Source organism: Acinonyx jubatus, chromosome A2, assembly GCF_027475565.1.
Source record: "Acinonyx jubatus isolate Ajub_Pintada_27869175 chromosome A2, VMU_Ajub_asm_v1.0, whole genome shotgun sequence".
In the NCBI taxonomy this organism is placed as follows: Eukaryota; Metazoa; Chordata; class Mammalia; order Carnivora; family Felidae; genus Acinonyx; species Acinonyx jubatus.
In genome coordinates this window covers 16,370,325-16,394,033 of record NC_069383.1, presented here as the reverse complement: position 1 = coordinate 16,394,033, position 23,709 = coordinate 16,370,325, and the positions used below count along the sequence as shown (strand labels likewise).

The window sequence follows — 23,709 nt, the reverse complement described above, 5'->3', positions numbered from 1 at the left end:
CTTCAACAGTCCTTCTTGACCTACCTACTACCTCCGTATCTCCATGACTCAGGGCATCCTAGATTTCCTCTCCAGAATATAATAAATATAATAGCTGCTATATAGAACTAGTAGAGCGTATAATATGAACCAGGCTCTTTATTCTGTCATTTCTAAGTTTTATAACCTAACAACCGCAGGCATTAGTATCCTCTGGTTTTTGTTTTTGTTTTTTTACATTTTTACTCTAGCAGTTAAGCAGCAGGACCAACATCCAGAATGAGGTCTATGTTCAAAACAGGCACTCTTTCCCGACTGCCAAGAGTTGACATTTCAAGAGGCCAACAGCTTCAGGCTTCTATCCCAGCCACAAATCTACACTAAGCTACTTGGTCTTGACCCACATCTTGGGGAAACTAAGAGGAGAACCTAACTCTCACGCCTGACAATAGCAATAAGTAGTAACAATACCAGCAGCGGCAGCTAACATGAATGTAGTACTCGTTATGAGTCAGGCACTCTTAGAAGCACTTTACAAATTGTAACTCATTCAATCTCCACAACCCTAAGAAATAGGTAGCATTTTTACTCCCATTTTACAGATGACAAAGCTGTGGCACAGTAAGTGATGTGCCCAAGGTCTCGTAATTAGGACACAGCACCGCCGGGGAGTCTAGCTCTGAGCTCACAAGACTGTGAGCATCACACAGTTTGGCCTCTCTGACAGGCACTGCCAGTTTCGACGAACAATAAATATACTTTCTGAGGTGTATCTTTTCTCTAACAATACAAAACGAGCGGCAGGGTCAAAGAGGAACAGGTGGAATCTTAACACTGCCAGCTCCACGGAAATCCTAGCTGGGAATGCTCAGGCCTCCCTGCAAAGCATAGGCTAGAAGGTAGGTCTGCAGGAATAACTGTGGGCTTTGAGCACTGAAAGCAGCTTATTATAACAAAGCTAATCTGTAAAATAGTGAATCAAAGCATTCAAGTGTGAAAGGCCTTGCCTTTCTTGGGAAAGGTGCTAGTATAGATTGTTGGCAAACTGCCCTCTTCTGATGTGTGGCTTCCCTTGCTGAGATAATCACTTTTGAGCCAAAACTTGAAGTATTACGATTGCCAAAGAAGACTAGAAGGGACTGCAAGCCCCCCCCCCCCCCCCGGAAGGGACAGTTATCAGGAACGCAACTAGAGCCTCCTGCCTCCTGGATGCTTCCACTCGCTCCGCGCAGGGTATGCACGCTGGTGTCTGACTCCCACAAAGCGCCTAGAACCGTGCGGGACTGGGGCAACCCAACCTGCGGTCTCCCCCTGCCGGCGAGGGGTTAGGGACCCTGCCTGCAGATGGCTCTCCTCTGCCTGGGGAGAGAACACGTTCTGGAACACGAAGTCAGTTGGACAATCCACTGAATTTTCAAAGAGCAAAAGATAAGGGAGATCCAGACATCTAGTTACACTACTGGAAAGTGTCTCCGCTCTACTACTAAAAAGAGAGGAGGGAGGGGGGGAGGGGGGAGGGGGTGTGGGAGGGGGGTGAGGAAGTAACAGTAGTGGAAGCAGCAGCAGCACTCAAGGCAACAATAAGAAAATTCTAGTTTGCAAATTTTCACAAGCAGATTTCCCGCAAGCAGATTTGCGCTGCTCTCCTGTTTCCTTCAGATCTCCTGGTACAGATCACTGATGCAGCACCACCTGCAGAAAGTGCATGGGGCACCTGAGTCCTGCCGCTCCTCAGTATTGCAGTGATGCTAAGGAAACTGGAGTGAATTCCAGTCTACACACTATCCACCAACCCTGTGGGAGATCACGCTGCAGACAAACACAGCAATTCCACTCATGGTAGGTGATCACTGATGGGTATGATTTAAGGATGCCTGAAAAGCCTCCTTCCTTACCAATAACCCCTGCTCCAATCTGGCTTTGCGCCTGTGGGGCTCCAGGGACTCTAAGAGGCTCCTCAGAGGTCACTGAGGATTGGAGCAAGAGCACCAAGCAGGCGGAGGGACCCGTGCATACTCTGTGAAACCAGAATACCTCTTCTTTTCCTTGTTTTCCATATCAGGATTCTAAATCATAATCTCTTTTGAAAAAGGGATGTGGGCTAATAGTAAGAGTTTGACAACCACAAGGTTAAGACATGTCCTCTCTCAGCTTTCTGGGATAACATGTAAATATACCAACATCATCATATGAACAATTCAGTATGGCATGTTCTCCAGATGATAACGTATGAAGTCAAGTGTTTCAGTTATAAAACCAACTTTATTTAAATGACATTGAGTTTTAAAAGACCATCAGAAAATACATACTCTCATGCCTTTAGAGCCAGAATATACAGACCATAATCTGAATTTTTCTTCATAAACACAACACGATGCATTTTTTTAAATTACTTATTTTTTTAATTTATATTCAAGTTAGTTAGCATATATATAGTGCAATAATAATGTTCTCTGTGTTTTGAGTCTCTTATGTTTTGTCCCCCTCCTTGTTTTTATACCATTTTTGCTTCCCTTCCCTTATGTTCATCTTTTTGTATCTTAAATGCCATATGAGTGAAGTCATATGATATTTGTCTTTCTCTGACTAATTTCGCTTGGCGTAACACCCTCTAGTTCCATCCATGTTGTTGCAAACGGCAAGATTTTGTTCTTTTTGATTGCTGAGTAATACTCCACTGTACATATAAACCATATCTTCTTTATCCATCCATCTGTCAATGGACATTTGGGCTCTTTCCATACTTTGGCTATTGTTGACAGTGCTGCTATAAACATGGGGGTGCATGTGTCCCTTCGAAACAGCACACTTGTATCCCTTGGATAAATGCCTAGTAGTGCAATTGCTGGGTCGTAGGGTAGTTCTATTTTTAGTTTTTTGAGGAACCTCCATACTGTCTTCCAGAGTGGCTGCACCAGCTTGCATTCCCACAAACAATGCAAAAGAGATCCTCTCTCTCTGCATCCTCACCAACATCTGTTGTTCCTTGAATCAACATGATGCATTTTACTACAAAAAATGGTCATTTTTCTAACAAACTAGAGATCCCTTCAGTGTCATTGTGCTTACCTTTTGTTGTCCTTAATTTCTTAAATGACAGTTTCTAAATAGTTTATAATCTGAGGAATCAGGTAATTAAGGTTTATAATCATATGCAAAATTAAGTAAATTCTGGGTGAAGGCCTAAGGTCTTTTCCCATAGTAATAAAATATACATGGATTTTAGTCCCTCAACTAATAAAAATTGTTTCAGTGAATCAGATTTTAACTGCTGACTTCTTGGTTTATGTGTTTCAATGGGTCAAACTTATTCAAAGTAGGTGGATAATAAGCTTCTGGGCCAAAATTGCTCAGAAAAGAAATAATTTTTGTGCTTGGTTATGTTAGTTTTTATTTGAGGATGTAAACTAAATACAAAGTCAAAACGTCAGAATCTAGACTGTAAGTATTTACTTTTCCTTTAAAAAAAAAAAAGCCCAAAATCTCTTAATCAGTTATTTAAACCAATGTTTCATTCACTATGAAAAGTGTTAAGTAAAAAAAAAAAAGTCATTAAGGGGCATCTAGGGGGCTTGGCTGGCTGAGTGTCTGACTCTTAATTTCCACTCAGGCCATGATGTCACAGATGGTGGGATCGAGCCCCCTGTCGGGCTCTGTGCTGCCACGGTGGAGCCTGCTTGGGATTCTCTCTCTCTCCCTCTGTCTTCCTCTGTCTTTTCCCCTGCGTCACTCTTGCACATGCATGCATGCTCTCTCCCTCTCTCTCTTTCTGGTCTCAAAATAAATAAACTTTTAAAAAGTCGTTAAGTCATTCCACACATGTTTGCAAATTGAAATTTAAAAATTTTTAAAATTCACTCTCTTCAATGAATTTAAAGGCCAATGTTTTAAATATCACGTAAAGTTACTTCAATGTTAGCATCCAAAGGAAATCCATTAGGTTGTAAATTGTGTGCGTGTGTACATGCACATAACATCTATGAAAATTAAGACAATAGAGGATATAATACAGATGGTATCTTATCACATCATGACCAACATCTATTTAAATAACACTAACACAAGGATAGGCTGTACTTCCCGAGAGTGGACACAATCCAACTAGCAGACTAATAGTGACTGTAAAACAACACACTCTAAGTTCTGACTTGGCCCTCCATGTTTCCCCATGCTGCAAGCACTCTGGCATTCAAAGCAGTGACAGCCCTTTCCCCAACTTCAGCTCCTATCAAGCACAGAAGTAACGTTATCTCAGCCTGAGACCACGGGAGCTGGGCCTGGGACAGAAGGTTCCGAGGCAAGCAGTGGTGGAGGAGTTCAAGATCTAACACCATCCCACCCACCTACCACCTTTGGTCCTAAGTCCCTGATTCATATGCACCACCAAGAAAGCTATAGTTTCTTCCTCTGAGCCAGAGATGTGATTTTCTCTAGGTAGCAATGAATATCTGGTGATAGTGAACGAGGTTTGATAGAAAGAAAAGAGAGAAGAGGGAGGGAAGAGGGAGGAGCAAAGGGGAGGGAAGGGAAAGGAGACCCAGCTGTACAGGCCTCTGGTTTGTAAAAGGGCTGGGGCTTCTTAGTGCCCAAGGCAATTGAATTATTACCCCTAACAGTCTGAACTTTGACCCCAAGAAGCATGTACAAGGCCGGCTGTGCCCCTTCCCAACAAGACATACACCAAACCTGTTTGTCCCTGAAGAAGGACCAAATTTACCTGCTGGCTGACCTTATCTCTCCTGCTGTGTTCTTAAGGATACACCCCCTACTGTCACTCCCACGCAAATCCACAGGTGCGGACCAGATCAGGAGCGGAGAAGTGGGAGGAAATACCCAAGAGTCCTCAAAGCTGGCATGGCAACCCTGTCTTGGTCTCCCTGTTTCAGGAGAGCTTAGAGACCAGAACCGCTGCGGGCCAAAGTTCAGGCTCGGAGCACCTCTCTCCAGACAGGGTTCCCAGACAGACAGACCCAATGCAAGGAATCACCGCTCTCTGGAGCTCCACCTCTAACAATGAGGCCACAGTGATAAAAGGATGAATGGATGGGGAAGGGTTCCTCCAGGCAGAGACCCAATCATGCTGGGAGAAGGGAAAGGGGCAGAGAAGGCACTCTGGGGAAAGGACCCCGATGGGGCACAGAGCCAGAAAAAGATGGGGGGGCTGGGGCTGGGGGAATGGGCTTAGCCTCAGGCTCTGGCCAGCTCTCTTCTTCTCCGTGATTACTTAGCTCCTTTGCTTATCCCAGATCCAAAGAATCATGCCAAAAGGAATAGATACGTGGAAGGGCTGGAGATCAGGAAAAGGGGGAAAAGCAAGTAAGGCAAGAAGAATTGTATCCTTCCTTCTTGATCCCTTTCAGCCACAGAGTCTAGTCTATGGGGCACTTTGGTGGGAGGGGAAAACAGGAGAGGCAACAGGGCTGGGGTAAGGCCATTTCTTCTCCAGGGGTGGGAGAACGGAGTGCTCAGGAGAGAGGAGGGAAGGGGCTCCTCAACTTCTGGAGTGTCAGGAATTCGGTGTCCTTTCAGTGGGGAATGCCTCTATGGGCACAGGAACAAGAACACTGTCGCTGTATAATCCAAGGTAAATGAAAACAAGATTCTTTGATTTATTTAAAAACCTAATTAGAAGAAATGACAAGCATACTTGGCAGGTTCTGCTTCTCTGGGGAGCCTGGGATGCAATCTGTAAATTGGTATTAGGAAAAATGAAGAATGACATTATCTGGAAGTTCCATTAATACGATTTCAGAGCCAAGCACAGCCTCCATGGTCACTCACGCTGGCTCCTCTTTTCCTCCAACAGAACGCAGGACATTTCGGACAAATCAGGAGGGCGGCTCAGCTGAAGTCCCAGTGCACCCCTATTGTGGTTCCTCATTACATCAAGTAAGTCTAGGACGACAAGGTTTCAAAAATCCCGGGCCAAGGAGCAAAAACGCCGGACATCTCGAGGAGCTTGTGGCTCAAAGGTACTCTCAAAGCTGCCGCCATAGGATCTACCGCAAAGAGACCTCGCTTTGTGTTAAAGGGGCCAGCCCTCAGCATGAGGACTGTTGGCCCATGTTGGAAGGTCAAGACCTTCATTTGCCAAGGTCCTGTGTGTCTGTGCCCTGTGTCCTCTGGGCAGACAAGGTCTCGGTGAGGGCTGAATCCCTCTGAGATAGCTGCTTTTCACCGTTGACACCCTAGATTCTAAATGCCAGGTGTACCCCAGAATATCTGAAAGAGAAGGTGCAGGAACAACAGGAGGCTGGGTCGAGGACTCATGTAAATGGGTGCACAAAAATACTCGTGCTACGCTCAAGTACACCTAAACCTGCATATGCTTGTCCTCTGGAGTCACGATGGTCTGAGATGCCCTACATAAATGAGTTTTCCGTGCGGCCGAAACAATGCTAACCCCTGACTTTTCTAAAGGGTATTTATGAATGTGTTTAGTCAACAAACAATTTTAACCATGCCTACGAAGGTAAGACAATGCTACATGCAGTACAGGAAGTAAAGAGGGAGGAGCTTCTATCTTTCCTAGGAAAAGCTGGCAAGCCACTTGAGGAGATAGGAAGGACTCGGAAAAAAAAGAAAACCAAAAAAAAAAAAAAAACAGTCATTAACGGAGAAGGCCACACATAGCTAAATGCTAAATGAGCAGCTCAGACAGTGAAAGTCATCACTTAGAGGAGGATAAGCTCTCAGAGGCTGAGTCAGTAAAAAGGACCTGACAGAAAAGCAAATTCTTGAATTGGGCCTTAAAAGATAAACGTTTCAAAAATCAAGGACACCCCAAAAGAAAGCAAGCCAAAATCTCATTATGTAGCGCACAGTGACGTCTCCCAAAGGAACGGAGACTGGCTTGGGCACGTCTGTTGGGATACAGAGTCACTGGGCTCACAAGTGTCTACTGGTATGAGTTCTTGGGTCCCAGGTCGGAAGCTGGAGTGTGGAGGCTTCTGTGTGTGCCCAGGTGGAGGTCAGGTGAGTAGGGCATGCACAGAGGTGAGCAGTAGGGCCATGGCTGTGTGTACAGGCCAGAGGAGCTGTGTCATGAGGGACTGTCAGAAAAATGGCAAAGAACTATCCCCAAGAGGCCCTGGTTAAACACTGTAGGAGCCCAGTAGACATTCCAGAAGGAAGGGAGGGAGGAAAGAGGAAGGATTTGCAGTGAAGGGCGTTCTCCCTTTCAAGCCCCTGCCCCAGCCGCAGTCTGGAGAACTGGTGGCCTTGGGATTGTGAGACAAAATGTCCACCAGGACGCAGGCATTCTCACAGCAGGCAACCCCAAAAGAAAAAATGAGCTACCTTACAGGTGTTTGAGGAACAGGAGACCTCTGCACAGAGAGGGAAAACAGCACAGAGGCTTCGTGGTGATTACAGCTGCACTACTTTTTGGGTCGCAAATGAGACGCCTTCTGGGAGCCGTGGGGACCCTGGATGGGAAGGTTACCGTGCAGGAGACTGAGGTCTTAGTGGGTAGAGAACAGAAAGTCTGTGTTACTGCTGCTCACGTTATTCTACCTGTATCTACAGGCTAGTTAAACTGGAATCTGTACTTGGGTAATGGTTGTGGGGGTGGGGAGGAAACATGCCAGACAAAATTGGGGCCAGCAAGTAGGCCAGTCTTCCCAAATAGAAGTCCCGGTTAGGTGATGCAGATCAGGCTAGAAGGGTGAGCCAGGAAAAGACTGCTGAAGTTCTTAAATCTAGGCTGAGAAACACAAATTTTAATCTAATGGGCAATGGAATACGGACAGAGTTGTTGAGAAGAAAGTGGCCAAAAATCATCATTTAATCTGGTCGCATTAGGTAGCACTACCCGAAAGCAGAAGGAAGGCAAAAGGAAATGAGAGAAGTAATTTATTAACAGGGTCAATCAGTAAATGCCAAGCACCTAGTAGGTGCCAAGCACTGGGGATACAGCAGTGAACGAAATACTAACAAAAATTGTTTTGTTTTTTTTTTTAAAGATTTTTTTTTCAACGTTTATTTATTTTTGGGACAGAGAGAGACAGAGCATGAACGGGGGAGGGGCAGAGAGAGAGGGAGACACAGAATCGGAAACAGGCTCCAGGCAATGAGCCATCAGCGCAGAGCCTGACGCGGGGCTCGAACTCACGGACCGCGAGATCGTGACCTGGCTGAAGTCAGGCGCTTAACCGACTGCGCCACCCAGGCGCCCCTAAAAATTGTTTTAATCTCATGGAGATTACTGAGTCCTAGTAGAGACAGACAATAAAATGATACATAAATATATATATATTATGTTGATGGAAATAAGTGCTAAAGAGAAAAATTAAAGAGAGAATAAGGAATAGGAGAGATACCAAGAGTAGAGGGAATTTGGCCAGGAAAGGTCTCAACAAGCAGATACATTCTGCGAAATGCCAGAAGGAAGTGTACGGGTTTGTCATACAGATATCTGGGGAGGAAAGCATTCCGGGCAAAGGGGTCAACAGCAAGTGCAAAGCCCAGAGGCATGAGGGCCCTGGGATGTTTAAAAAGTGACAAAGGGGCCAGTGTGGTTGGAGAAAACTAGGTAGAGATGAGGCCAGACAATACCAGAAGGCCAGATCACACGGGATCTTGCAAATCATGGTTAAGACACACGCTTTCTCTGAAAGAGAATAAGTAATCAGAGTCTGCAGCGATAACTCACGTATTAGGCAATTAGAGCCTGAATGAGAGTGACACCAGTAATATGGAAGGCTGAGGCACACCAGTGATCAGGTGATAAAGGAGACCCCTCTCTGGTCACACACAGACTTCCATTAAGCTTAACACGCATGTCTTCTACGTGGGCCTTAGGCGTCCGAATAGCGTAACTGACAGCCCAGGATGGCTTCACACCCACTTGTTGGCCAGCCTGCTGCTTGTGAGTACCGGCTGACTACACATCTCATACTGACTACAATCTCATACTCTGTTACGGTGGAGATGCCTCTAACGTCCTGCAATAAAACTCAATATGCTTTTCGAACAGCATATTTTGTTGTGTTCTAAAGAACACGTTTATGTGAAGCAATGTGTACGTGAAGTGTTCATGTTTCTAGAGACACTGTCCCCCGAGGAAGCTTGGATATGCCTGTAAATCTAGAGGGTAAACAGTAGCCACCTGAGCTAAGGCAGAGACGTGTTGATTCCACAGCTTCCCTGGAGACACATAAAGGAGAAAAGTGCCTTCTCAGGACTGTTTCTACACAAATAAAGGTTCTCTATTTCCTCAACAGTTGGTGTCCATTTTTCATTTGAAGAGAAAGCAAGCCCAAATCTTAGAACAGAAAACTAAAGGAAGGGGACAGACTTTGCAAGCCTGAAGAGGAGAACAGAAACATCTTACAAAAACCTCTCCTCCTCCTGTGAAACAGGCAATCGGGGCTCACCGGAGAAACCATTTGGTAAAAACCAAATTGCCAGAACTCGTGTTAATTCAAAGCTCAAGTTGACGGTTGGTTATACAGAGTGGTACCTCATCATTTTTTGAACATTATCTTAAGACTGGTAAAAACTGTGGTCAGAATGGCACAAGATGCATTTTAAATGTGGGAGTAGAGGGGAAGATACTTGGCTGAATCTCAGTAGTTCACACTTACAATAAAATCTGTACCAAGTTCTTCTACGAGTGGCTTACGTTCGTGATTTCAAGGCATTGTTCTCTAATGAAAAAAAAAGAGTGATAAGTACTGATTGGTTGCAATAGAAAGCTACATGAAAATCTTAGGTGGAGTCTACATGTTGGAACTCAATTGAGTTTAACTGGTGCACACCACTACTATCTTTTATAAGTCTGTGTAAAATTCAGGTGTAGTTATTGAGAGATGACACAAATATATGCCGCAGCTGTCACTTATGGAAACCATAATGTGTGGTCTGAGAAATGTGCACACGTCTGATGGAAAGATGCCAATACCACACAGCTCTGGGAGACCACCGGACTGTGGGATACTGAGTGTGTGCGTCCGGTGACGGGCACGAGACGGCTACGCTGCTTAGGCATTCTTTCTGCCACCTCTTTCATGATCCTGATGCATTAAAAAGGGATTTCAGGGGTGCCTGGGTGGCTCCGTCCGTTGAGCACCAACTCTTGATTTTGGATCAGGTCATGATCTCACAGTTGGTGGGACTGAGCCCTGCATTGGGCTCTGCGCTGTCAGCATGAAGCTTGATTGGGATTCATTCTCTCTCTTCTCTCTCTCCCTCTCCCTCTCTCTACCCCTCCCTTGTGTACATGCTCACCCTCTCTCTAAATAAACATTAAAAAAACAAAAGGATTTCAGCCTAATGACCTGGAAGAACTCTTTGAAAATCCTAATTCTATTTCTTACTCTTGGTTGTTATTTTACTTTCTCTGTGCTTTGTTGCCTTCAGCTCTTGTTTTTCCTTCTTTTTTTCCCCTTCTGCCTGCTTGTCTTCTCTCTTGTATCTTTCTGTCCCATTCATTTTCTCTATGCTTCTCAGCTTAGATGCAAGAAGGTCCTGCTTATATGACCGCGGCCAGTCAATGGCTTTAACTTTATTGTGTGCTATCTTCCTATCTTTGGTTCTTTCCAGACGATTTTGTGACCTGTTGAATTTTTATACTCTTTTCAAGTGATCTCAGGTCAAAGTTTCCATGTATCTTATAGATTACCTGAAGTGTTAACTATATGTGCAAAAAAATGTACATAAATAGGATTATAAGTACACAGACACTAATAAGTATTCATGCAACTAGAGGCCTACATAGCCAAAGAGATGTACATTTATGAATTTCAAGCAGACAGATATAAAAATGGGCTGGATATACTATGAAAGTCATAATGAAGACAAATTAACAGGAAACGGTGTACCTATGTTATCTTAATGGCTCTAATGCTAAGGTAGTATATCAAGTGTGTAGAGAACTGAGGCTCACTATAAACTAGAAAACATCAAGGCTTGCCTTTCGGTCCTTGCTGGTGTGATGGCACCATATACACTCCCTAACCCGCAGCATGCATCCTAACATGTCCTCATTATCAGTTTACTTTGTAGAAATCAAGGAATTTGTTATTTATAGTTCACAGCTTGAGGTTTCTAAAAAATAATTTAGACACATTTGGTTTAATATGGAATACTCTACTCACTTAAGAAGCCGTATCAAGCTGTGGTAAATGAGCCGTTCTTTCGTTGCCATTTCCTACATCCCAAGCTCTTGGTGACATAATTAAGAGAAAGTCTTCCCAAGTCCAGCCAAGAAGACCACCGTTTCAGTCGCGGTACACTCAACGCTAGCTACATCCCCAGTTTGCAGTATGATTTCCACTCACATACACACACCCACCCATACCATTTTTCAGTGAGGACATCACTACCACAGACAGTATTTACCAGTATGGCTGCTAGTATGATATCCATATTATGTATACTGTAAATACAGCTCATTTCAGCCATACAACGCAGGTACTTCACCCATTTTACAGCCAAGGGGCTGAGATCCTAGGAGATTGAGCAACTCGCCCAAGATAAATTAGCTAGGAGTGAAACCCAAGTCTTTCTGACTCAAAGCTGTCCCTTTCTATTACAACTTACTACTTCCCCCTCACTTTCTTTACTAGTGAAAAGTTAGGGGGACAAGACTGATGAAAATAGACATAATTGACATGATTGCTTCAGGTGATCCATTCTCGGAAGAGCCTATAGCGACGGACTACAGACAATTCCATGACCCCCTGTGCCAAGAATGGTAAACAGCAGTCTCTATCCTCCATGAGAATCAAATAAGATGGGCCACAATAGGCATGACACTGGCTAGGCCAGGGCTTAAAACCCCACAAGAGCCTACTAGCAGTGAATGTTGAGCCTCCCTGTGAAGAGCCTGAAAAGTAAGGCATGAATTCAAACATCCTGGATGCTAGGTATAATGATACTTAAATACATGGCAGAGTTTGATCTGGTGACAGGTGTCCATGTGTGTATGTGTGTCTCTCTCAACAATCACATCCCTGAACTCATTCATTCATTCATTCATTCATTCCATGAAAAATGGCAGGATAACTCCTCACTGCATTCACTGTGCTGAATGCTGAGGATCTAGGACAGTACAACACAGGCACAGTCCCTGAACTAAATGGAACTTATGTTCTAGTGGTGGAGACACAGGTAAGCAGGCGAGCAATTTTTTTTTAATAATAGAGAGTGATGTGTGCTATAGAAGATCAAGAGAATGGAGAAGGGCCACAGAGTTGAGGGACAGCCTGTGAGCTGGGCTAGTTGTTTCACTCTGTGAGACCCATCCTCTCTTTTATTCACTGAGCGAGGGGTGCTGGTTATAAGGTGCTCCAAGGTCTGTACTCTGGCATTGCCTTTTGGGGATCAGTTTCTGACAATCCACTGCAGTCACTTCTCCCTGAAGGAGAAACATCCATTGCAGGGGCTGCTTTTTGGTATGTGTTTGTGACTTGCCAAGCTGTTAATTGCCGTCTATACATTATCTCATTTAAGTTTCACAGCAACAGTAAGATGCAGGAATTGCCCACACTTTGAAGATGCGAAACTGAAGCTACAAGAAGTTAAAACGATGATCACATCACACAATTAGAAAATCCCAGAGCCTGGATTCAAAGCCAAGCCACCTTTTGATTCCAAAGCCCACACGCCTCCTCAAATGAAGGCATCAAAGCAGGTTTTTCCATTTCCTCATGTTCTTAGGGAATTACCCTCTAAAATTTCTATCTGCCTCATGTGTGAGGGAGGAACCAGAAACAACATTAAAATTCTAACAAACAGAGACAATGTCCACGTAGGGGTCAGCAGTAGTTCTGGGTAACTGCTAATGTAAATAATGCTTCAGCCAAGACTGGGGACTTGGAGCAGCGAGAATGTTGGTTAAATTCTATTGTTCTAGATCTCTACACTAGGGAACACTGGAAAAAGGGAAAACATTTCTATATACCTGGGCATTGCCTAGGTGAGATGTAAACCCTATGTTCAATCAGATGCAAATTATTTTCATTAAGTAACAGGACTGTGCCAATATTTAGTAACAACAAAACCTCTCCACACAAACATATACCCACATACAAACATAGCCTCAATCTAAAATTATCATTGCAGAAGAGAAGACAATTATTCTCAGAGGCTCAAACTCTAAGAATAAAATACACGTGTGCGCGCACACACACACACACACACACACACACACAGCTTGGCTCAATGAAAGTTTAGTATAAAGGCAACATAATTGCACAAAGACAAAGAAAAGGTATGAAACTCTGGGTGGTGATTAAGCCTCTCTGACATTCCTTTACCTTTAGGTGGGAGGAAACTGCCTCTTCCTGTTATTGACTTGACAAGGCCTAGGAAAATGACATTATGTGAGCATTTCTCAAACAGTTTTCCACTGAATACTGAGATCCCACAATATGCCAATAGATGTTCTGTGGGACTAATAGTAGATTCAACAAGCATCCCTTCCCCGAGGAAAAAACTAGGAAATCCTGCATACCTTATGTCTTTCTTACAGCTTCATTACACATATTTGTATATTAAAGGTGTTCAGTGTTTTCTAAACTTATTTGGTCATAACACCGCTTTAATGAACAATAGCCAAATGGCTAACATTTACCGAGGCCCTGCCACACATGAGAAACAGTTCTAAGTGTGCCCTTGGATGATCTCACGCAAATGCCCAACCGTCTGGCCAGACACATACGGAGCACCATCACTTGCACCCACGGGAACACCCCAGCCCCTTCCTCCACTCACATCCGCTGACGAGGGGGTCAGGAGCGGAGAATCTGTCTACGCCAATTTCCGTTGATGGCTCCGTTCTCCCTGAGTCATCTTGGTTCGTTAGCTCCTCAATATCCTAACAGTGGGAGAGACCTCTGGCAGAGCACAGCTTTGGCAGCTCCCTGGAGATGGCGTCCTCAAGGCTGGCACCCAAACAACAGCAAGCTGGCTTAGCCTCTGGGGCTTTACTGCCACACTCATCGTTCCCTCTGACAGCCCACACCCCACTCAGCCAAGTCGCCATCTGGGGTGCGGCCCATCAATCTGCCATGCTGGACAACTGGCATGCGCAGGATCAGCAAGCAGCCAGTCCTGATGCAATCTGAGGCTCGAGTCCAATGTGGGTGCTCTGTGGTACACACCTGCCAGACCCGCACGCACCGATGGGCACAAAGTCCCCAGCAACGTGTGCGGGGCACTGACTTGCCTGTCCGCCCACAGCACAGAGATACACACGAAGCAGCATCCGCACAGGCTGCTGTCCAGGGCGTCCATACTCCAGAGATGAAACAAACAACGTGTGACCAGGATCTGCATCTTGTTTTTTCTTTTAAACAAGCTAAAAGTTTTCTTCAAATAGGGCAGAGAGAGCTACTGCCCTTGTACTCTTACAAGTTTCTCCCAAGGATCCAGCAATGATGTGGCCAGCCTCCTTGTGAGCAGAGGCTGTGATAGAGCAATGAGGCTTCTGACCCACCAGTAAAAAGATACAGCCTACAAGATGCTTTCCAGAACGGGTTACTTCAATTTGCCACACTCACTTGGTCCCACCCATGACCTAGTAGACGATGGATATTACACACAGCAGTAAAATGATGGGTAAAAGTTTAAGTGTCAGCAGTGGGGTTAGCAGAAGAATCCCAAACATAAGGTCTTGTTGAAAGTAAAGTCCAACCAAAGTACTAATTAGCTCATTCAGCTTAATGACACTGAAATGGAAGTTAGGAACAGGATAAAAGAAGAAAGGACGTTAATGCTTGTCAACTAATTTAATCCTTCTACCAATTCCGAGAGGCAGACACAATCATCACTACTTTACGGAAGGACCTGAGGCTCAGAGAAGCCAGGCAGAGCCAGGATTTTTATCCAGATCTCTTGGCCTCTGGATCTGCATGGTGTCTCACTCTCCAGACTGCCCACCCCATATCACATGGCCTCCCTCATGCAATTCATTCATTTACTCAATAAAATTAGATTTGTTAAGCTTCAAGCGGTATTGGAAGACATCACAGAAGTAAGAGGTCAGGTGGGGTTGGCCAGATTTGCCAAACCTTACCCGCAAGGAAAAGATGAAAGCAAAACACATGAACAAAACAATAACGAAAGGAAAACAGTATCCACCAGCCTACCCACACAAACAAGGTGACATAAGCATGTTTAGAAATAGAAAAGATATCTGGTAACAGCACTCTGAAGTCTGACGGTTCCTTTTTTCTCTCACCCAACCTACACATTCTCACTCACCTAACCATCTAGCTACTCCTTTCCTCACACTTCTCAGCTGCGGGCGCCTCCCTGCCTGTCTGCTCACTTATACAGAAAGCCACAAATGTCTCAACGAAATCCTCAATCAAGGCATTTTCAAAGATACCTCTGGGTGTTTGTGCATCTGTGAGCCTCGTGGAGGTAGCCATGTGGCCAAGATGAGATCACTGACCTAACAGGACGCGACTGCACTGGTCTCACGGGGCTGCCCTAACAAAGTACCACAAAGTGGGTAGCTTAAAACAACAGAAATGTATTTGCTCACGGTTCTGGGGACTCGACGTCTGATATCAAGGTATCCACAGGGTTGATACTGTTCCCAGGGCTCTGAGGGAGAATCTGTCCCGTGCCTCTCTCCCAGCTTCTGATGACAGCCTGTGGTCCTTGGCGGTCCCTGGGTTACAGCTCCATCGCTCCAGTCTCTGCCTCCTTCCCTGTGTACATATGTGTCTTCCTCTTCCTAGAAGTGCACTTGACATATTCGAGTAAGGCCCACCCCCACTCCAATGTGACCTCATCTTAACTGATCATATCTGAAACAACCCTATTTCCCAATAATGTCATATCCTGAGGGACTGGGGTTTAGGGCCTCAGCATCTTTCTGGGGTACACAATTCAACCCGTAACAGCCACTATGCTCCAGGCCCTGAGACCAGTCCGCTTGGTTGGGTCCTGACACTCTTTGTGAAGTAGAACAGTGTCCTCTGTACCTATGTGTGACAGCAGAGAGTCCATCTGTAGAGTTCTGGGTCTTTTTATTTATTTTTTTAACATGTTCATACCTGGTGCCACTCAACAGGGACCCTGATGTGGCAGATCCGGGCTGGGACCAACCACTCTAAAAAATAAAATGGAAAAGTAAAGTGTTCTAAGTTCACCATGCTCATCCAGAAATAAGAATCACTGAGGCTGATCTTAACGACAATACTTTAAATGAGGAAATGGGTGCAATTTGTCCAAAGTTCACTCAGTACACAAACGGCAGGCTTTCAAACCCAGGTCAGTCTCCCAAAACCCACCTCCTTCCCACTTTCCAGGTGCCCTACCTCTGTCTACACGTCTCAAGGCAGGTTGCGGACAATGGCCATGGTTGTTGTGTGCATCAATACAGCGACATAGACAAGTGTCATTTCAGCGTAAAGATACGTGGACACTGGTATGTGCCCGACTGATTATTAATGGAGGCAAGAATTTCTTTAGGAGCAAACATGTGGCTCAACGTCTTTGCATATACTATCAAGAAAGGCTGAGAAGGGTTTCCACAGAGTGCACCTACCAAACTGATACTGTCACTTACAATTCAATGTCATTCTCAACACTGTCTGCACTTTGTGGCACAGGGCACTCAGCCTGTGAACACTTACAGAATAAATGAAGTAATCTCCACCCCAATAAACAGCACCAAATGAGAGTGGTCCTAGTTGGAATTTTATTTCAGTTTTCCTCCCCATAATCATGTTGGGAAACGGTGACCCTTCTGCTCCAATGTCATTACTGGTGCATCCCATTCTCCTCTCTAGACCAGAAAAAGAAACAGGTACTAATTTGGGGACTGTCTCTGATTTAGGAACAACTTTAATCCCATTACATTTCTGCTCACAGACATTCTACCGTATTAAATGTTGCCACCAGAGAAATGCAGAAGAGGAAGGATTTTAAAGGTCATCTGGTGCAGCCCCAAGACTTTGGAGCAAACTCTCCTACAAATATCTTCGTGTCCTGTGATGTCACAGCCTTGCTTTCAATCCCCTTCAATAGGGGCCCCAAGTATCAGTCCACATGGCAACAGGAAGTCCTGGATGTGCAGGTTCGCCTTGGTTTTCAATAGACTTTTGTAACATCTCTCTAAGTTAGGGTGACTGTCTCAGTGTCCCCGATGCAGCTCTGGTTTGTGCTTAATGTCACAGCACTATACCTACCAGCAGCCTCTCCCTCTGAAAACTGTCTTGCTTGAGATGATATATTATATGGCCATGCTTCGTAAGCACACAGGCATTTATAACATGCCCTCTGAGTTTCCGTTCAGAGCACATGGACACACACAGCCCCCATCTGTCCTTATTTCCATTCTTACCTAACACGTGCCCTTTGGTGTGCTCATGCGTGCCTGATGATTGCCTCCTCCCTCGTTCAAAGCTTGCTCCTGACTCTGAGTTTGCTAATGTTCCTCTCCCTTGCTGAAATGTTCTCCTGCCCCACTCACTTTATGTAAATCTTAGCCATCTTTCAAACTGTGCTCAAGCCCCACTGCCATGAAGCCGCCTCTGTCTACCTCAACCCACACTGATTTCTCCCATCTCTTAACTTATACCCATGACATTTGCTTTGCTAAAATAGGGTAAGAAGTGAAAGGCATATCTTTGGTGACGGATTCACTCCTCCTCCAAATGCCTTGCCTGCCCATTGTTTAGAAGCCTGCAGGTAGTACCTGGTAATGGTAATTTGGTCCTTATCTCAACAGGTTGGCTATCTTCAAAGGTGCTTCATTAAAAGAAAGGAGGATATAATGCATAATCCATTTGCACATGCTTTTTTCTTACAAAACTGTTGTTCAATTCTAAGAAAGCTGCAAAAAGAACATTTAAACTGGAGGCTCTCCTGGAGATTAACCTGCCTGACCTGTTACCCAAAGCAGGTGTGCATCCTCCCCCCACCCCCCCCCCCCCAGCATCCTTGAAAGATGGCCATCCAACTTGTTGGCAAACACATCTTTTATGCCCATCTCTCCAGATACCTTGATCTCTTGCTGGACAGCTCTAGTTGTTAAGGTTCTTCCTTATAATAGAGCCTTTCTCAAAGTTAAGTCTGTGGACCATCTGCACCATAGTTATTTGAGGTGCATGCTAAAATCACAGATTCCCAAGTCCAGCTTTGGCATATTGAATCAGCATTTGGAGCAAGGAGAGAAATAGTAATCTACATTGTTAACAGGCTTTCCAGGTGATGTTTATTATACATGTAAGATTCGATGCTAGAGGCAGTGGATTCTATACCTAGAACGTAATTCTACCTTCCTAACTATGGAGAGCAAGACCCTTCCTTTTCTTCAAGGCAGTTCTTTAAACACTGGAAGATGTCAGTTCTCTCTACTTCCCCTTGTTAATATTCTTTTTCAACCCAGGTTACTTCACTCTTCCTCCTACTACCCTGAATCAAGTTGAGCACACCTCTCCCCGTTCTCTCCTGCTTGCCAATGTTCCCACCCCACCCAAATGTGATGCATAAATTAGAGACAGCTAGATTTGTAATGCTTTACTACATACTGACAATTGACCCTTGGACAATGTGGATGTTAGGGGACACTGACCCTCTGTGCAGTTGAAAATTCAGATATAAGTGTTGACTCCCCCAAATTAACCGGAAATTGACTACTCCCAAAATTGACCGGAAGCCTTACTGATAACATAAACAGTTAATTAACACGTATTTTGTATTCTCTATTATATACTGTATGTTTACAATACAGTAAGCTATAGAAAATATTAAGAAAGTCATAAAACAAAATACATTTATAGTAGTTTTTACCAGAAAAATTCCACATATAAGTGGACCTACACAGTTCAAACCCATGTTGTTCAAGGGTCAACTGTGCACCCACCAATTTACACTCCTACCAGGTGGCAACGAGAATACCACTTAGGCTTAACTAACCAGCAGGTGGTATCATTTTGTAAACTCTTTGCTATTTCAAATAGCAAAGGCACATGATGCTGACTCCTCGTAGTTGGTTTTATTTTGGGTGCCTTTAAAAAAAATTGTTTTTAATGTTTTTATTTATTTTTGACATAGAGAGAGAGACAGAACACGAGTGGGGGAGGGGCAGAGAGAGAGAGAGACAGAATCCGAAGCAGGCTCCAGGCTCTGACCTGTCAGCACAGAGCCCAATGCGAGGCTGGAACTCATAAACCACTAGATCATGACCTGAGCTGCAGTCTGATGCTTCACCGACTGAGCCACCCAGGCGTGCCCCGGGTGCCTTTTTAAAATATTTTTCAGATCTATATTGGCCAATGGTGGTTCTTTCATGAATGGTCTGCTTCCACCTTTTCTATGTTGGTTTGTTTTTCCCTTTTAATTCATTGTGCCAGTTGTTGTGGCAAGTAAATTCTTTCAATGCATTATCTCATCTAATGCTCCCAACATTTGCCCCACTTCATGGGTGAACACACTGAGCCTTTGGGAGCCTATAATGAGCCAACAGGTCTTCTGCTTCCTCGCTGATTCATTCCTTCTTTCACCGACCTTTCTTTGGAGGAGAGCTCTTCATCTTCCACACACTCTGTGAAGTGAGTTAATAGAGCCAAGTATTGGGGATAAAATTAGCAGAAAGATTCAGAAGAGCACCGGGGGTTGTCACAACTCTGTTGCATCCTACTTATAAATTTCCCTTATTCTTTGTTGTTTTTCCCTGTCTAGAGGTAATAGTGACCCAGGTATAATCAGTCAGTAAATAGTGATGCCATTTGCTGATACAAGGTTTAAAGAGTGGATGTATCTGTATATATATTTGCCAAGAGAGGTAGTATGTGACTGACAGTAAAAGACTACCAGAAAAGGATCAAAGGGAGTAATTTGGAAATAATGCAGAACTCTGTAACAAATTACAGTCCATCAGATGACAGCAGTATCAGCAGAAATAGTTCAAAAGCATGTATGCAAGTAAAATTGGCTTTCATTTTTTCCATTTCACATTATCTGATATTCCACGACCAGTGTTTATGCAATTAACTAAGATCCTAATGTTAATTCATTATTTATAGCATTTTAGTCCAAACAGCTGAGCATTTCTTGGTCTTTGGTTAATTTAATCAAATTTTATGCAATTATACTTTAATTAAAAATACATATGCATAAAGTGGAAATCCTGATATTTAGATCAAATGAATTTACAAGATTAAGAGAAATGCAAACAGCTAAGTACAGACCTGGGTTGGAAGCATAATTTAAAATAATTTCATCCTACTCTCTTTTTCGAAGAAGGTAGCCAGCACCCAAGAGACAGGAGTTCTCAATATCAGTGAGTGGTAACAGTGAGATTCAAACTGAGACCTTGTACAGCTGGGCCTTTCACTGATCTTTACTCCTAACTTCACTCAAGTACACCCTGGTCTTCTAAACTCTCATGAAGTTTTCCCAACAAAACCTATAAACCAGTCGTCAAAACAGCTAATGCAATTTTTAAAGTTTTGTTCCATGAGCTTTGCAATTCTGGCAGCCGGATAAAAGTCCCTGAGGGCTATATTCTTCTGTAAGCTTTAGTGGAAATTCAATTTCTTTCTTATTAGTTATTAATAGAAAAATATTCACTTGTAATTCCAAAGTCCTGCATTCTACCCCAAACCTTTCTTTCATATAATAAACAAATATAATGAAAAAGGAAAAAAATGCATTATGTCTTTACAAGGCTCATTTCCCCAAGTAAGAAAGAACACTTCTTTCTTCTTTACTATTCTATGTTTCCCATTACTCTTTTCAAACCAACAATTTTCAATTACACAAAAATTTTAAGTTCACTTTCTCAACAATAAAATTTTAGTTCCTTACGACTCAATGCCTGGCAACCGTGTTCTTTTCACAGAATATAAAGACAATTTTGACATTTAAACTGGTGGTTCTAAATAGCCATACAAAGCAAATTTTAAAAAGCAAGAGAGAGGTGCCTGGGTGGCTCTGTTGGTTCAACGTCTGACTCTTGGTTTTGGCTCAGGCCACGATCTCATGGTTCATGGGTTCGAGCCTGCTTTGGATTCTCTCCCCCTCTCTCTCTCTGCCCTGCCCTGCTCACAAACACACACTCTCTCTCAAAATAAATGAAATAAACATTAAAATAAATAAAAAGCAAGGGATATTCCAATGTGTTTATTAATTGTCTAGTTTCTAGAATTTTATCCTCCACAACTTGATCTGAATTGCAGGCACACCCCAGAGATATCGTGGGTTCGGTTCCAGACCACTGCAATAAAGTGAGTATCACAATAAAGCGAGTCAAATGAATTTTTTTGCTTCCCAGTGCATATAAGAGTTACCATTTATACTATACCGCAGTCTAGTAAGTGTGCAATACCATTATGTCTAAAAAAAGTGCATACCTCAATTAAAAATTACTTCATTGCTACAAATGCTTACCATTATGTCCACTTTAGCCAGTCATGTTCACTGATCACAGATGACCATAACAAATATAACAATGAAGTAGTCAGAAATATTGTGAGAATTACCACAAAGTAAGCAAATGTTGTTGGGAAAATGGCGCCCAGGTAGGGTTGCCACAGACCTTTAATTTGTATATTAAAAAAAAAAAAAACAACACAAAAACACAGGGTCTGTGACGCCCCATAAAGCAAAGCATCAGAAAGCAAGGCGTGCCTGTATTTGCTAGCCTACGCCAGCACCAGACAGGTGTTTCACCATCCCCATTCTCACGCACCAGCAATCCCCTCCACCATACGCGCTCTTCTACAAGACCAACTTGTCGGACCGACTGGTCTCTCCCACAGACGCACCTCCCCCACACTCAGACCTCCCCCCACACAGACACCCCCTCCGGAAGCAAACACTCATGCACATTTACCCTTTCCCTTCCCTCCAGCACACAAATAAAAACCGACGCTGGGAATCATCGTAAAGTGGCACATTATACCAAAGTTCAACCTGCATAGCCAAGCCCTCAAGCCATTGAAACCAACCCCCTTGAAAGCCATGTTAACTGTCAACTGTCTCACAAGGGACAGGCTCTTTCAAACCTCTCCTTGGAAATTCGGGCCTCCTCAGGCTGTCAGACTCAACTCGGAAGCCTTCCCCAGGGAAGGGCAGAACCCAGAGATCTGAGGAGCACACTCACTGCAAATCTGACTTGGCAGTTCTCCTCTCCCAGGTAACACAGGTCTCCTGAGACGTTGGTCTCCAGCCACAGGTGCTCTCCATTCACGGCATTCTCCTGGAAGGGAAAGACCCACCTGATTTCAGTTTGCGTTTCAGGTATGAAAGGGGGAGATCTCAAATGTAGATTCTGGAGGCAAGAAAGTAAGTGAACCCGCACAGTTTAAGCACCTCTCATTTTACCCCTGAAAATACCGTTGGCATGGATCCTACCAAAGTTCTAGAAACAGAATAAGGTGTTTGGGAAAACTCTGTCTGAGCCATAACTAAAACGGACATTAGGTCTATAAATGCTTTATCCAGAGACGTGGTAATCTGTGAAACATATATTAAACAAATGAGGAAAAAAATCCCTCAGATTGTTCACTGTAAGGCCATATTTATCTAGGCCCAACACTGTAGATTCCATGACAATTGAGACTAAAATCCTATTAAAAGTTGCCTTTACTTAGCAAATTAGCTAAGAAGAAGGATAGTAGTATTAAAGCACTTTAAAGACTGAAGACATTTCCATTTATATCAGTAATGGGTAAATTATATTCTAAGACAGAGGCTTCTTAAAACTTAATTCAAGTCACTATGTACTCAAAGCATAATAAATTCCTACTAATTCACACTTGTCCTGCTTCAGTAGGGCCTTCGCCCATAGAATTCTAGATTTCTCTAACTGAATGATTTCCCTGCTTCCAAAAATAGCCACGTACTTCCGATGGCAAACAGACGTGCTGTGCCAGGCGACACCAGCGCAACAATCTGATGTTCAGGAACGCACAATGTTTCGTTGGGGTCGGGGGAGGAGTGGAATATTGCTTAAACAGGATGATGAATAGGATTCCATATTCCTTCTTCTGGCACACTACCTTGGAAACATAATGGATTTATGTATTAATTGTGTATTTTGTTCATTGGCTTGAAAAAGACCCTGAGCTCGTAAGGAAAGCACTGTATTGGGTTAACCATAAAGAGATGACGTCTACTGATCTTACAGGAAAATTGCTCTTGTTTTTATCTGTTTCATCAGCGGGGCATGTAATCGGCTTCCGTGGGAGATGCTACAGACTGAATTGTGATTCCCCGCAAATTCATATGTTGAAGCCCTACTCCATGGTGTGATGGTATTTGAAGATGAGGCCTTTGGGAGGTAATTGGGTCACGGGGACAGAGCCCTCATGATTGGGATTAGAGTGCCCTTATAAGAAGAGACATGAGAGGGATCTTTCTCTCTCTTCACGCATACACTGAGGAAAGGTCATGTGGAACACAGCAAGAAGGCAGCCGTCTACAAGCCAGGAAGTGGGTTCTTATCAGGCACTAAATCTACCAGTGCCTTGATCTTGGACTTCCCAGCCTCCAGAACTGTGAGAAATAAATTCCTGTTGTTTTAGCCACCCAGGCTATGGTGTTTTGTTAAATGACTTTAATAAGGAACTTTATAGAAAAACCAAGCAATTTAGAACTCTATCTTATATGTGAGTCATCTTTATAGTAACCGACTCCAGAAATGTCCACATGACAGCCCTCTGAATCCCAAAGCTGAACGCGAAGTAGCAGAAATGTACACCAAGGAGAAAAAAAATAACAAAGTGTCATCTATTTCTTAAATGTATTTCTTCAGATTCC

The 23,709-nt window shown here is 43.8% G+C and overlaps 1 protein-coding gene across 7 annotated transcripts in view; it reads right to left on the bottom strand.

Annotated features, from left to right (window-relative positions):
* Positions 1-23,709, bottom strand: part of DGKI (diacylglycerol kinase iota) — a 435,956-nt gene that overhangs the window by 248,735 nt on the left and 163,512 nt on the right. For all 7 annotated transcript variants that reach the window (XM_053218037.1, XM_053218038.1, XM_053218039.1 and 4 more), the window contains one exon: positions 22,052-22,147. In XM_053218037.1, coding sequence (XP_053074012.1) covers positions 22,052-22,147 — 96 coding nt within the window. The remainder of the gene's footprint in view (positions 1-22,051; positions 22,148-23,709) is intronic.